The following is a 13,505-nucleotide window of genomic DNA, read 5'->3' as shown; positions in this document are numbered from 1 at the left end:
GGCGTGGCCTAGCGGCTAAAGTCCTCGCCTTGAAAGCCCCAGGATCCCATATGGGCGCCGGTTCTAATCCCGGCAGCTACACTTCCCATCCAGCTCCCTGCTTGTGGCCTGGGAAAGCAGTTGAGGACAGCCCAATTCATTGGGACACTGCACCCGCGTGGGAGACCTGGAAGAGGTTCCTGGTTCCTGGCATCGGATCGGCGCACACTGGCCCGTTGTGGCTCACTTGGGGAGTGAATGATCGGACGGAGGATCTTCCTCTCTGTCTCTCCTCCTCTCTGTATATCTGACTTTGTAATACAATAAATAAAAATCTTTAAAAAAAAAAAAAAAGATAACCTAAAAAGTGCATAAACCGGGACAGAGAGACCTGGGAGGGAAAAGTGGGTTCCCCCTTCTTGGGTCACTATTCCCGTGGGAGGGCATGAAAACTAGGACGGGGGCTGGGATTGCTAGATAGAGAGGTACTCAACAACATCTGTGAGGTCTGGATGGTTGAGTTGGTTAGATAGAACTAAGCTTTAATACCCATTGACAAGTACCAGAGCCAAATGGGATGGGGGACAGACTGGTCTTCTGCTACACATACTGGCAAACCAGGGTAGGGGGCGAGCCTGGTGGGGGTTATTGTGGGTCGCCCCGACTAGGCTGCAGCTCCCACTGGTTGATGTAACGGCCGAACCAGACTGGACTGCAACACCCATTGGTTCCAGTGCAACTCGGGACCGAAAACAGAACCGACACAGCAATTGCAACCACCAGCAGATCGGGGTAATGGACTGTGCCGGGCCCTGTGCTTGCTAGAACATACAAGAAACTAATCTGGGAATACCTCAAAGTATCTTTGGAGATCTCCCCAATCGAACTGCTGGACTCAGAACTCTAACCAAGAAAAGACAGAAGGCAGAACAGGACAATCATTCATCTCAGCTATACGTTGGCAGCGAAATATGGGGCAAACGGAGACTTTATGATGGACCATATCAATCCGTGGACGACCTCATCGAGCGAAACTGGCAGCAATTCATAACTGGAGAACTATTAACACCACTTGAGCACATATCTCAGAGCATGCCCCACATCCGGGACTTGGGGTGGGCGGGAAACCGGGTGGGGCTTCTCCCTCAATATCCCCCTTTACCTCAGATACATGATGGAAACAATATGGACATAACAGCATTACCCACTTCCCTATCCCCCTGAACCTTTTTGTTTTTTTTTTTTCTTTTTTTTCTTCTTTTTCCTTTAACTGTAATTAACTATGTAAAGATTGTCAACAACAATACAATAAAATAGATTAAAAAAAAGATATAAGTAAAACTACAAACACAAACAAGACTATTTTTTACATAAAGAATCTTCTAGAAAAAAAAAACAAAAATTTTTAGTACAAATAAACAAATCCCGCACATTGGCTGGATACAAGAACGACACATAAAAACCAGTGTTTCCACAAATTAGCCATTAACTGCTTCAGAGGAAATAAAAAAAATAATTCTGCTTACAATAAACAGCCCAAATAACATATTTAGGAATAAGTTTTACCAAGAAAATACAATACATACACAATGAAAACTACAATACACTGTGGAAAAAATCTAAAGATGACAGAAACAAAAGACATCCCGGGCTGGACCAGAGGACTTGAGAACGTGACAGTGTTAAGATGGCCACACTCCCCAAAGCGACAAAGATTCAACGCAGTCCTTGTCCAACCCCTGCTTTTCAGAAACGGAAATGTAGATCCTAGAATTCACCTGGAATTGCTAGGGGCCCCAAATAGCCAAAAGAATTCTTTTTCTTAAGACATTTATTTTTATTGGAAAGACATATACTGAGAGAAGGAGAGACAGAGAGGAAGATCTTTCTTCCACGGGTTCATGCCACAAGTAAGCTGAGCCATTCTGAAGCCAGGAGCCAGGATCTTCTTCCGGGTCTCCCACGCGGATACAGTGTCCCAAGGCTTTGGGCTGTCCTCGACTGCTTTCCCAGGCCACAGGCAGGGAGCTGGAAGGAAAGTGGAGCAGCCAGGATCTGAACTGGTGCCCATATGGGATCCCAGTGCATGCAAGGTGAGGACATTAGCCACTAGGTTACTATGCCAGGCCTGGCAAAAGGATCTCAAAGAACCAAGTGAGAGACATTTACAAGAGTATAAAAATTTACTAGAAAGCTACAGCCATTGCAACACTGAGGGGTGAAAACAGCGTATTGGGAGAGACCGAGTAAACTCCAACAGTTATCCTCAACTGAGTGTAACAAGATTTCAATACTGCTGAGTCAACTACACACACACACAGCAGAATACAGCTGGCGTCTGACCTCACACCAGACAGAATACTCGATGCAAAAAGCAGCAGGGCTCCATGGGAGAGCTCAAACTCTGAGCAACAAGCGAGTGGAAAATCCTCACGGCCCTCAACTGCTCAGAGATGACGGGAAAGGCAGCACCAGTACTTCTCCAGAGGGGAGACCACGTGCCCACAGGCACAAGAGATGCTCAGGAAAGAGCAGATGGAGACCTCGGCGCCACACCACCTTGGACGACGGCGACAAAGTCCCCCCAAGAGTCATCACTCCACTCCTGTGGATTTACCGCTAGGAACTCAGACCAAGAGTCCAAACACAAGCTGGCATATGTGAAGTGCTCACGGGGCCTGACAAGATGGCTCAGTAGCTAAATCCTTGCCTTGCACGCACAGGGATCCCATATGGGCACCAGTTCAAGTCCCAGCTGCTCCACTTCCCTTCCAGCCCTTGCTGCTGATGAACCTGGGAAGGCAAGGAAGCTGAGTCAAGTGCTGGGACCCCTGCACCCGACTAGGGGACCTGAAGCAGCTCCTGGCTCTGGCCTGGTCCAGCCCTGCCTGTGGCGGCCATCTGGGAAGCGAACCAGTGGACAGAAATAAAATTAAAATGAAGAAAATGTCAAAAGCAGGTCAATTCACACAGAAAAAGCAGATTCGTCTGAGAGGTGCTGGGGCATGGGGGTGGAGGGCACAGCTGACCCTGTTTCCTCTGAGGGGATGAACGTCTTCTGCAATTAGAATAAGTGTTGACTGCACACCACAAGCCACGTGCAGGCTGGACGCTCCCTGTCACCTGGGCACCGGCCACAGGCCGCTCCTCCCGCCCACTCCCACTCCTTCTCCACCGTGCTCTTTCAGACTCCTGTGCCTGTCTTTCTAAGCTCCCCTACACGGCCAAGTGCCACAGTCAGCGCAGCAGCCTAGTGGCTAAAGTCCTCGCCTTGCACGCGCTGGGATCACAGATGTGCACTGGCTCGTGTCCCGGCTGCCCCACTTCCCATCCAGCTCCCTGCCTGTGGCCTGGGAAAGCAGCGCAGGACGCTCCCAAGCCCTGGGATCCTGCACCCGTGCGGGAGACCCAGAAGCAGCTCCTGGCTCCTGGCCGAAGCTCTGACGTCAAGCCCAGGGACACCAATGCAAGCAGGTGTTTTAACACACAGCCCCTTGAGCGCTGCGAAGCATCCTCCCTGCGTAGCTGCCGTGTGCCACGTCGCCTCCCATTGCACGAGGCCGGTTACGGGTCCAGCGTCCTGCTAATGCCCCTGGGCTCCTTGCCACCCCACGGGACGGAGTGCCAACCTGCTTTCTTACCCTCCGCATCCGCCCGCTGGACAGCAGGTCGGCGATGCCCTTGGCCGCGTCGTTCTTCTCCGCCACACACAGGACTTTGCGCACGCCTCGGAAGGCCACCTCCATGGCGGTGCGGGACAAGGCACGGTGCCCGGGCTGCCTCCGCAGCAATCGCAGCGCGCAGCGGGCGACGGGGAACAACATTCCCTCAGGCCCCGCACGCGTAGCCCCACAGCCGGAGCCCGCGCATGCCGGAGGAGCGGGGGGGCGGCGGCCGCCCGTCCGGCGTCCCCTGTCAGGAAAGTGCGGGGCTCCCGAGACGCGTCCGCGAGCGCTCCGGTCAGTCGCCCCCGTGCCCGGCAGCCTCAGCCTCCTGCCGGCCTCCGCTTCTACCTAGACCCCGCACGTTGCCACCGCCGCTTCCGCCCGCCTTCCCGGGCCACTTCCGCCCCCACAGCGACAGCGAACTACAACTCCCAGACTGCCCCGCGTCCGGGGCGCCCCAAGGTGCGCCGCTCCTTCCGCTGCGGGTCATGTGACGCCAAGATGGCGGCGCCGCGGTAGCTGTCTTGGAGTTGCGGCGCGTCCGGAGAGCCGCGGCGGTTTCTGCGCTCGGAGCGTGGGGCCCACGACGCCTGCCTTGTGCCCGCTGCGGCCCGGAGCCCGCGTTAGGCACTCGTTTCGGCAGGGGCGAGGGCCGAGGGGGCTGGCTTCGGAGGAGGAGTGCGCGTGACCTCACTGCAGGTGCCTTGCGCTCGCCGGAGGAGGCGGAGGAGGCGGAGGAGGCGGGCAGCCGGCCTCCCTGGTCCTGGGAGGGTGTTCCACGAGGGCTCCGGGGCAGCTGCACCTTCGAGGGGCCTTCTGAGGGAGCTGTGGCCCTGCTAGCCTTCCAGGAGCCTGCGGAGGCTTTGGCTTCGGCGTGTCGTTTTAACTCCCTCTCCATGTGCTCCCCATCCACTTGGAAAATATGATCAGCGCCCCTGACGTGGTGGCCTACACCAAAGAGGACGGGTACGAGGAAGAGCCTTACCATGAGCCGGCCCTGCCCGAGGAGTACTCCGTGCCGCTGTATCCCTTTGCCAGCCAGGAAGCCCACCCCTGGTCCAAGCTGTCCGGGGCCAAGTTCTCTAGGGACTTCATCCTGATTTCTGAATTCTCGGAGCAGGTGGGCCCCCAGCCCTTGCTGACCATCCCCAATGACGCCAGGGTCTTTGGCACTTTCGATCTTAATTACTTCTCGCTGCGCATCATGTCTGTGGACTACCAGGCTTCCTTCGTGGGCCACCCTCCTGGCTCCGCCTACCCCAAGCTCAACTTCGTGGAGGACTCCAAGGTGGTGCTGGGGGACTCCAAGGAGGGAGCCTTCGCCTACGTGCACCACCTCACCCTGTATGACCTGGAGGCCCGCGGCTTCGTGAGGCCCTTCTGCATGGCTTACATCTCTGCCGACCAGCACAAGATCATGCAGCAGTTCCAGGAGCTGTCTGCCGAATTTTCCAGAGCCTCCGAGTGCCTGAAGACGGGCAACAGGAAGGCCTTTGCCGCGGAGCTCGAGAAGAAGCTGAAGGACTTGGACTACACGCGCACGGTGCTGCACACGGAGACAGAGATCCAGAAGAAGGCCAACGACAGAGGCTTTTACTCATCTCAGGCCATCGAGAAGGCCAACGAGCTGGCCAGCGTGGAGAAGTCCATAATTGAGCACCAGGACCTGCTGCGGCAGATCCGCTCCTACCCTCACCGCAAGCTGAAGGGGACTGGGGCGAGCGCTCCGGGTGAGGCGGAGCGTGGCCAGGATGAGGCTGAGCAGCCTGCCACCACTGCTCCTCACTCCCACGTCGATGCCGACACCGACACCCAGCCGGCGGCCGACCCAGAACTGTATGCCTGTAGACCCGCCTACACCCCGAAGCTCATCAAGGCCAAGTCCACCAAGTGTTTTGACAAGAAGCTGAAGACGCTGGAGGAGCTGTGTGACACTGAGTACTTCACCCAGACCCTGGCTCAGCTCAGCCACATCGAGCACATGTTCCGGGGCGACCTGTGCTACCTGCTGACCAACCAGATCGACAGAGCACTTCTCCGGCAGCAGCACGTGACCAGCTTCCTCTTTGAGGACTTGGTGGAGGTTTCTGACAAGGTGCTGGAAAAGCAGGAGAGCCTGCCCTCTCAGACCAGTCAAGACCGGCCGCCTGCCCGGGTTCCGGAAGAATGCCGCGTGCCCCAAGTGTTGGTCAGCGCCAGCTCCTACAAGTCTAGCGTGGAGGCGGTGCCCATCAGGATGGAGCAGGACCTGGGAGACGAGGAGGACAAGGAGGCCGAGGCGCCGGAATCGGGCAGCTTCGACCGGCAGGAGCACCTGGACTACCTGGACATGGACATGAAGGGCAGCATTAGCAGCGGGGAGAGCATCGAGGTGCTGGGCACCGAGAGGTCCGCCTGCCTGCTCTCCAAATCCGACAGCCAGGCCAGCCTCACGGTGCCGCTGAGCCCCCAGGTGGTCCGCAGCAAAGCCGTCAGCCACCGGACCATTAGCGAGGACAGCATTGAGGTGCTGGGCACCTGCCCCTCGGAAGCCCTCATCCCAGATGACTTCAAGGCCAGCTACCCAAGTGCCATTAATGAGGAAGAAGCCTGTGCGGACGGCGAGGGAGCCATCCACTTCCAGGCAGGCCCCAGCCCATCGGAGCTGGCTGAGGCTGGGGAGGAGGAGGACGAGGAGGGTGTGGGGGGCGGTTTGGACCAGACCCCATCTCACATAGATGCGTCCTGCTGTATCGGAAAGGAGAGCAGTGCTCAGCTGCCGCCCCTCCCCACTGTGGCTCAGGCGCTCTCCGATGAGGACAGGGTGGTGAGTGTCTGCCCGCAGCGACTGCAGCACACGGAGCAGGCATGTCACATGGACCTGGCCACGGAGAACGCCAGCCCATCCCCCCGAGACAACAGCTCTGAAGGATTTCCTGTGTACGAGCTGGACCCAAACCACCTGCTGGCCAGCCGGGACACCAGTAAGAACAGCCTGGACAGCTGCTCGGACACCCACAGCTACGTGGGCAGCATCACCTCCACCAGCTCTGACAGGACCCCCACCTCTGCTCAGCCCCCTGGCCTGTCTTCCGAGAGGCATAAAAAGAAGGCTGGTCAGAATGCCTTAAAGTTCATCCGCCAGTACCCCTTTGCCCACCCAGCCATCTACTCCCTGCTCAGCGGGAGGACACTGGTGGTCCTCGGGGAGGACGAGGCCATTGTCAGGAAGCTAGTGACGGCGCTGTCCATCTTCGTCCCCAACTACAGCCGCCACGCCAAGCCTGTGAAGCACTGGGTCGCTCCACCTCTGCACATCACAGATTTTCAGAAGTGGAAGCTCATTGGCTTGCAGAGGTACCCGGGTGCAGGGGAGGGCTCCACCAGTTAGGGAACAAGGCCAGTCACTGTGGACCTAGGACCATACCCGGGTGCAGGGGAGGGCCCCACCAGTTAGGGAATGAGACCAGTTGCTGTGACCTTTGGAGTGGGAAACCCCCAATTCTAACCCAGCTCTGTTGCAAACCTGTAACCCCCACCCTTCCCTGACTTGCAGTCCCTTTATTCTGGGTGGAGGTTGCAGTTCCTAAGGAGTTGGCAACCAGTCTGTCTCCTTGGGGTCAGAATTATTTTGGGGTGGAGAGTGGATTTTTCATCGTCACTAACCCCTAAGCCCATCCCAGAGATCTTGACCAGGTCAGTGTGGGAGTGTGGCACGGGGAATGTGGGCACGGCTGGACTCCGAGACCTCAGGTCCTCACTGACTGTCCAGTGAACACCATGGTGTCCTTGGCAGAGGAGAGAGCTGCTTCAGGGAAAAGGCTGTAATGGTGATGGGTGGGGGGGTAGGGATGCCATGGAGTCCAAATGGCAGAGAGCTGCATTGCCAGGCTGAACTCCATCCGGGGCTGTTGCTGCTGCTTTCCCAGGCAGCTTAGCAGGGCACTGGATCACAAGCGGAGCAGCCAGGACTTGAACCCTTCTTCGTCTAGGACACCTGCCTTGCGGGTGATGGCCCAGCCCCCAGTGGTTTGTCCTGCTTGTCTGAACAGGGCAGAGTGTGTGCCCTGCCTCACTGGCTTGTGTTTACCAAACCATGTCTGTCCCAGTTGTATTGGGCGATTCTGGCTGGGGCCCTGCCCCTTCGCTGTGTCCCTGCTCTGTTTCTTCTGTGGCTTCCTCTGGGACCCTCGGCAAGTCACTTCCCTTCTCTGCACCTCATCAGCCTGCCTTTCCGTCTACACACTCTGCTCCTGCAGCCCGCTGCCGTGGGAGTAGGGCCTTGCGTGGGCTCCTGGCATCAGTGACGCCATCATCTCAGTCTGAGGTGATCCCAGACTGGATTTTTGTGTGTGCTTGCCAGTACATCCTCTACTATGGTCTGTTGTCCCAATCAGCCTACGCACACACTGTTAGTTGCAGTTGCTGGATCTGTTTTGTCTCCAGCCTTGTCCTCTGTGCAAACCAATGCGTGTTGCTGCCCAGCCCCGTCCTGCCCACCACACACTTGGCCATGTAAACCAACCAGTGGGAGCCGCAGCTTAGTTGGGATGACCCGCGATAACCCCCACTAGGCCCGCCCCCTGCCCTGGTTCCCATGTTAGCCAATGTGTACAGCTGACTCGTCCAATCTGTCCCATATCCCATTCAGCTCTCATACGTGTCAGTGGGCCTTGAAGTCTAGGTCAGCCCAACCAGCCCCACTCTCCAGCCCACACACGTGCCAGCAGGTGCCACTCTCTGTCTAGCTATGCCTGCCCCAGTCCTGGTTCTCATGCTCACCAGACGGAGTGGCAACCCAGGAGGGAGGTGCCCAACTGTTTCCCTCCTGGGCCCATTCCCACTCCCGGTTCTTAGACTCTCCAGATGGTTCACATAACTTAACAGAATTAACCCCTAGTGCCAGCATCTACCAGCAGATGCTGTAGCAAAGGCCGGCCAACGCATACCCACTCCAGCTTGTGCTTATACCAGTAGGAACAGTCAACCCAGCCTGGTTTCCCCCCAGTCCAGCTCACTTGCAGGCCTGCAGGTATTGTAGACCTTCCTGGCGTGGTCTGTCCCCAGCCCAGCATTTACCAGTGGGAGTAGTGGTTCAGCAGGGGAGCCCCACGCAGCCCCTCTACTGTGTTCGCTCCGCTCCACCTCCGCCGGGTCTCATGTGTGTTAGTTGGGTGTTGCGGCTCATTCTGAGATGGCCCGTCTCACCTTTGCATTTGCCAGTGGGTGCTGTAACCTGGCCTGGCCTGGTGCCACCCCCAATTCTAGCTCATACTGGTGGGGGGGGGCTATAGCCTAGCCCAGCCCAGCCCAGGCAGCCCCAAGTCCTGGCCCTAATGTAAACTGGTTAGTATTGTGGTCTGACCCGGCCTGACCTGCGCACCATTCTGGCTCTCAGATTTGCCAGCGGGTGATATGAACTGGCCTAGCCTGGCTCACCCCAGACTTGAGCCAAATGCATGCCGGTGGGTACCGTTCCCTGGCCTGGTCTTGGCTGCTCCCTGTCTTGGTTCTTGTGCTCATCTGCAGGGATTGTGTCCTAACAGAGGAGTTGCCAAGCTCCTCCATCAGTACCAACAGACAGGTTTCACCTTGAGGGTACTAGGCTGGGAAGGTGGTCAGGGCCCACTCCCGGGGCTTCATCCTGCCAGGGCCCTGGGCCTCTCTGGACCAATGCCATTTGCCCCTTGCTGTCCGTTGGACCCAGTGGTTCTTTCTGCAATGCCAGGCAAGCCTGGCTCGGGTTGCTAGATAAGGGGCAGGGCCAGGGGTGCTAGCTTGTGGCCTGGGTTTGGGCGCTGAGGCGGGAGGGAGAGGTGTGAGCCCTGGAACTGCCTTACCACGGCTCGCTGCCAGTGGGCACCAGGCAAGTCACTCCTCCATCTAGGAAAACAAGAGGCTTGGATTGCCGCATGGGCCTTTGCCAAGTACTTATGCAAGCTGCCCGAGTGCCAGACGCTGCCCAGCACCGCGTCTGGCCCGGCTCTGTCACTATGCCCCAGGCAGCCTGGGAGGACGTGCATGCATTGGCCGGCATGGCTGGGGCTCCATCGGAGGCCATTGGAGGGGATGGCTAGGTCTACATAGACCCTCCTCCCCCCACTGTTTCTCCTTCCATCTGCCTGTAGATGTGGGGTGTCGGGGGCATCTATGAGCCCCAGGGGAGAATTCCCTGGGGAATCAGCTGTGACGGGGTGGTGTGGGAACAGGCTTGCCACAGCCAGCTTAGGCGAGGTGAGTAGTGGGCACGGTGGTAAGGCCATCAGGGAGCTGCTGGTCTGTTGGGCTGACCTCCAGAACCTGTTGGTTCACCTGCTCTCCTTGAACACCTCTGGAACAGTGGGTGGGGCTGATAGGATGTGCCAGACCGCTGGCTCTGCAGGGGACTCTGGGTGGACTGCTGGTGGTCAGGCCAGAGGTATACTTCCTGTGGCCTGGCCCCTCAGTCCTTGGAACATTCCCCCAAAGAAAAGTACAAATAAGCAGCCCCCATGACTAAATATGTCAAGGACTTCTCCCTCAGACTACCAGTGCTGCCGCATGCCCAAAAGTGCAGCTGGGTCATCTAGTTGGTTTTTGGAATTGTTAGCAACATTGGAGATAATTCTGTTGCCAAGAGGCTGTAACAGACCCCACACTGTGTGCTGGCATGGAGAAGGCCATTGTCAAGTCCTGGTCTGACTGCTGACTAGCTGGGTGATCCGGCCTTGGGTTGGGCCAGGGTGATGTTCAGTGCACACCAGTGGCTTTCATTGCAGCGAGAGTAGAGACATGGAGCTGGTCTCTCCCTGGCATCCCAAGAGGCCGTCCGGGACACAGGAGTGAAGGGATTGTCAGAAGTAGCAGCACTCAGGCTGGGTGGGATGGGGTTGAGTCGCTGCTTGGGTTCAAGTCCCACCTCTGCTTTCTGAACAGGTGTCCCCACGATGACTAGGAACAGCGTTGGGGTCTTGCCACGCGGGTGACAGGGGCCCAGGCACTTGGGCCATCACCTGCTGTCCTCCAGATTTCGGCAGAGGCGGGCCTTGATGGCCAGGTACTCCCCTAGAATTGTGGGTAGCTCAAGGAGCAGGCTAATCAGCTTGCCACAAGTGTCCACCCCAGAGCAGCAGGGCCTCCAGAGGTTGAGCGGGTGGACGGTCTTCCCTTCTGGCCTGTGCCAGATATGCCAGGTGGCAGGTGTGGTGGGGTTGGGGCAGAGGGGACATGAGACCAAACCAGACCTGAGCTCTCGATGCCCCTCGTGCTGTGGGAGAGGCGAGTGGCCAGTCATCACCTGGGCCCGTGTTTGGCCGACCCTGATGGGAGCAGGTGCAGCTGGAGCATAGCTTGTCTCGTCTCCACACAGCCCGTGCCTAGGGAGCTCTGTGGTTGGAATGACTGTTCTCCAGTCAGAGGGGAGGCCCAGCAAGGTTAGGGAGCTGGCCCCAGGGTGCAGCAGGAAGGCCGGGTGAGGTTCACAGCAGCCTAGTGCAGGGGGGCAAGCAGGTGGGGCGACACTGAGGTACTGTATGGTAGCTTCCAGCAGAGGGGACACTGAGGGCCCGTGGGGAGGAGCTCCTAGCAGGACAGTGCTGAGGGCCTTGGGGAGCTCTCAGCAGGTGGGATGACACTGAGGACCCGTGGGGAGGAGCTCTCAGCCAAGAGTCCATTATGGGCTGCCATGGGTGAGGTGCCAGGCCCGGCGAGCTGGCATCTAGTGGGGATGGAGGGTCCTGTGGCCAGTTCATTGCTGTGGGACTTGTTGGTGAGCAGGGGCGAGGAGCCCCTTGGAGAAACCGATGAATTGCGTTTGCCTCCCTGGTCTGCGGTGGACTTGGGTGTGGGGGAGCAGTCCCAGGGACAGAGCCTCCCAGCCTCCTGAGGTTCACCCGTGTGTTGGTGTGTTGCAGGCTGGCCTCTCCCGCTGGTGCTGGAACCCTGCACGCCCTGAGCCGCTACAGCCGCTACACGAGCATCCTGGACCTGGACAACAAAACCCTGCGCTGCCCACTCTACAGAGGCACCCTGGTGCCCCGCCTAGCTGACCACCGCACACAGATCAAGCGGGGCAGCACCTACGCCCTGCACGTCCAGAGCGTGCTCACGCAGCTCTGTGCCAAGGCCTTCCTCTACACCTTCTGCCATCACCTGCACTTGCCCGCCCACGACCAGGAGACAGAGGAGCTGGTCGCCAGCCGCCGGGCCAACTTCCTGAGGCTGAACCTGGGCCTGGTGAATGAAGACGTCAGGGTGGTCCAGTACCTGGCCGAGCTGCTGCGGCTGCACTACCTGCAGGAGGGCCGCGGGAACAGTACCCCCATGCTCAGGTCCGACTACGTCCCCAGTTTCCTTTACAAAATCTGAGGAGGCACCCAGCTGACCAAGCCTCTGTGACTGGGGAGGGGAGGCGAGGACTGGCCTGAACTGAATGATCCAGCCTGCTGGGTGTCGTCCGTGGTTGGCAGGCGTGGCGTGTGGGACTGGGCGGAGGCTGGGGTGTGACTGCCTCTGAAACACCTGGGAGGACCGTGGTGACTGCTCTGGGCTCCCGGGCAGGAGGTGGCCTCTGGCAGGGGACAGGGGTGTCTGGAGCTCAGCTTTCCCAGAACCGACAGCCTCTTGGGGAGTAGGGGGAGCCAAAGCCAGATGGCTGGAGCACACTGGCCACATTCAACCCTTACGGGACGCTGTGACAAAACCAGCCAGGGAGACGATGAAAAACAGGCAGGACATCCCACATCGTACACAGATCCCCCATGGCCACATGATAGCCCCAACGGTCCATAACTCCTTTGCCCCCTTCCTGCGCCAGGCCCTGCCCAGCCCCACCTCCTCCTAGGCCCTCTAAAGTCACTCTCCCTGGTGGGTTCCGGTTCACACAGGAGGCGGGCAGCAAAGGCCCAGCCAGTGAAGAGGAAAGCCTGGTCTGGGAGCCGGGGATGTGGCAGATAGAGTGGACCCTGCACTGTGGGGACTGTCCCCACCGTGTGAGAGCGAGACCCCGCTTCTCTGACAGCTAAACTTCACAACCGCTTCACTACCTCTCCCGTACTGGTGATGGTCCAGTAGTCAGCCCGGCGGCAAGATCCCAGACTGGGATGTCCTGGAGAAACTACTGGTTGGAGGGTCCCTGTGGGTGTGCCTCCACTCCCCCTGCTGTGGAGGGTGTTTGGGATCAGGAAGGAGACAGCCTCTCGCCCCCGCCCCCCATACTTCACCGTCTTAGGGCCGGCCGGGCCTCCAGAGGTACCATGCCCAGAGGCCACTGTTGTGCTGATTCCTTTTCTAAGGTGACCAACAGCTTTGTGTGGCAGCTGACACAGCCCCTGGAGATGGCCTGCCCTGATGCCACTGTGTGCTGGTTGCGGTTCTGAGGTGACGCACAGCTCTGTGGCGCAGCCTGTGACTCATTGCTCCTCCACATCTGTTTGTGTTGCCCATGCTCACAGGGCTGACAGGCTGCCGGGAGCTCTTGGCGGCGGCGAATGTGTGAAACACTCAAAGCTATCTGCTTCTTTCCCCTTCCCCACCATCTGTCACCATGCCCCACGTGCCTCGTGTGTTCCACATGTCGCCTTGTCTTCCAGCTGGGCAACTGATTGCCATGTGCTCCATCTCACGGGGCATACCCTGGTGGCCTTTGTCTCAGAGGAAAGGGATGTCCTCTCACGACAAACTGGAAAGTGGGCATTGCGCCATTGCGGAAGCAGGGCAGGTGGGTACTGCTGTCCCTTGGAAGAGCCTCAGGCAGCTGCTGGACGGGCAGGCAGATGTGGCCTCCCGGAAACCAAAGCCCAGCACCACAGTGGCACCGAGGAGACGCCCCCCACCCTGGAGTCATCTCTCTGCTGCTGCAAAGGGCCTGAGCAGGCAGGAGACGGGAAGGGAGCCAGACAGATG

General features: G+C 58.4%; 2 protein-coding genes across 2 annotated transcripts in view; one reads left to right on the top strand and one right to left on the bottom strand.

Annotated features, from left to right (window-relative positions):
• TOP3A (DNA topoisomerase III alpha) overlaps window positions 1-4,003 on the bottom strand; it is a 34,771-nt gene extending 30,768 nt beyond the window's left edge. Inside the window, exon 1 of the mRNA XM_058675671.1 lies at window positions 3,621-4,003. Coding sequence (XP_058531654.1) covers window positions 3,621-3,803 — 183 coding nt within the window. The 5' untranslated portion in view covers window positions 3,804-4,003. The remainder of the gene's footprint in view (window positions 1-3,620) is intronic.
• A 130-nt stretch (window positions 4,004-4,133) lies between these two features.
• SMCR8 (SMCR8-C9orf72 complex subunit) lies at window positions 4,134-12,034 on the top strand. The gene is made up of 2 exons (XM_004599377.2): window positions 4,134-6,980; window positions 11,516-12,034. The coding sequence occupies exons 1-2, from the start codon at window positions 4,567-4,569 to the stop codon at window positions 11,967-11,969; spliced, it is 2,868 nt and encodes a 955-aa protein (XP_004599434.2). The 5' UTR covers window positions 4,134-4,566; the 3' UTR covers window positions 11,970-12,034.
• The last annotated feature ends 1,471 nt before the right edge of the window (window positions 12,035-13,505 follow it).

This window comes from Ochotona princeps, chromosome 17, assembly GCF_030435755.1.
Source record: "Ochotona princeps isolate mOchPri1 chromosome 17, mOchPri1.hap1, whole genome shotgun sequence".
NCBI classification, from domain to species: Eukaryota; Metazoa; Chordata; class Mammalia; order Lagomorpha; family Ochotonidae; genus Ochotona; species Ochotona princeps.
This window is presented reverse-complemented; position numbering and strand designations above follow the sequence as displayed.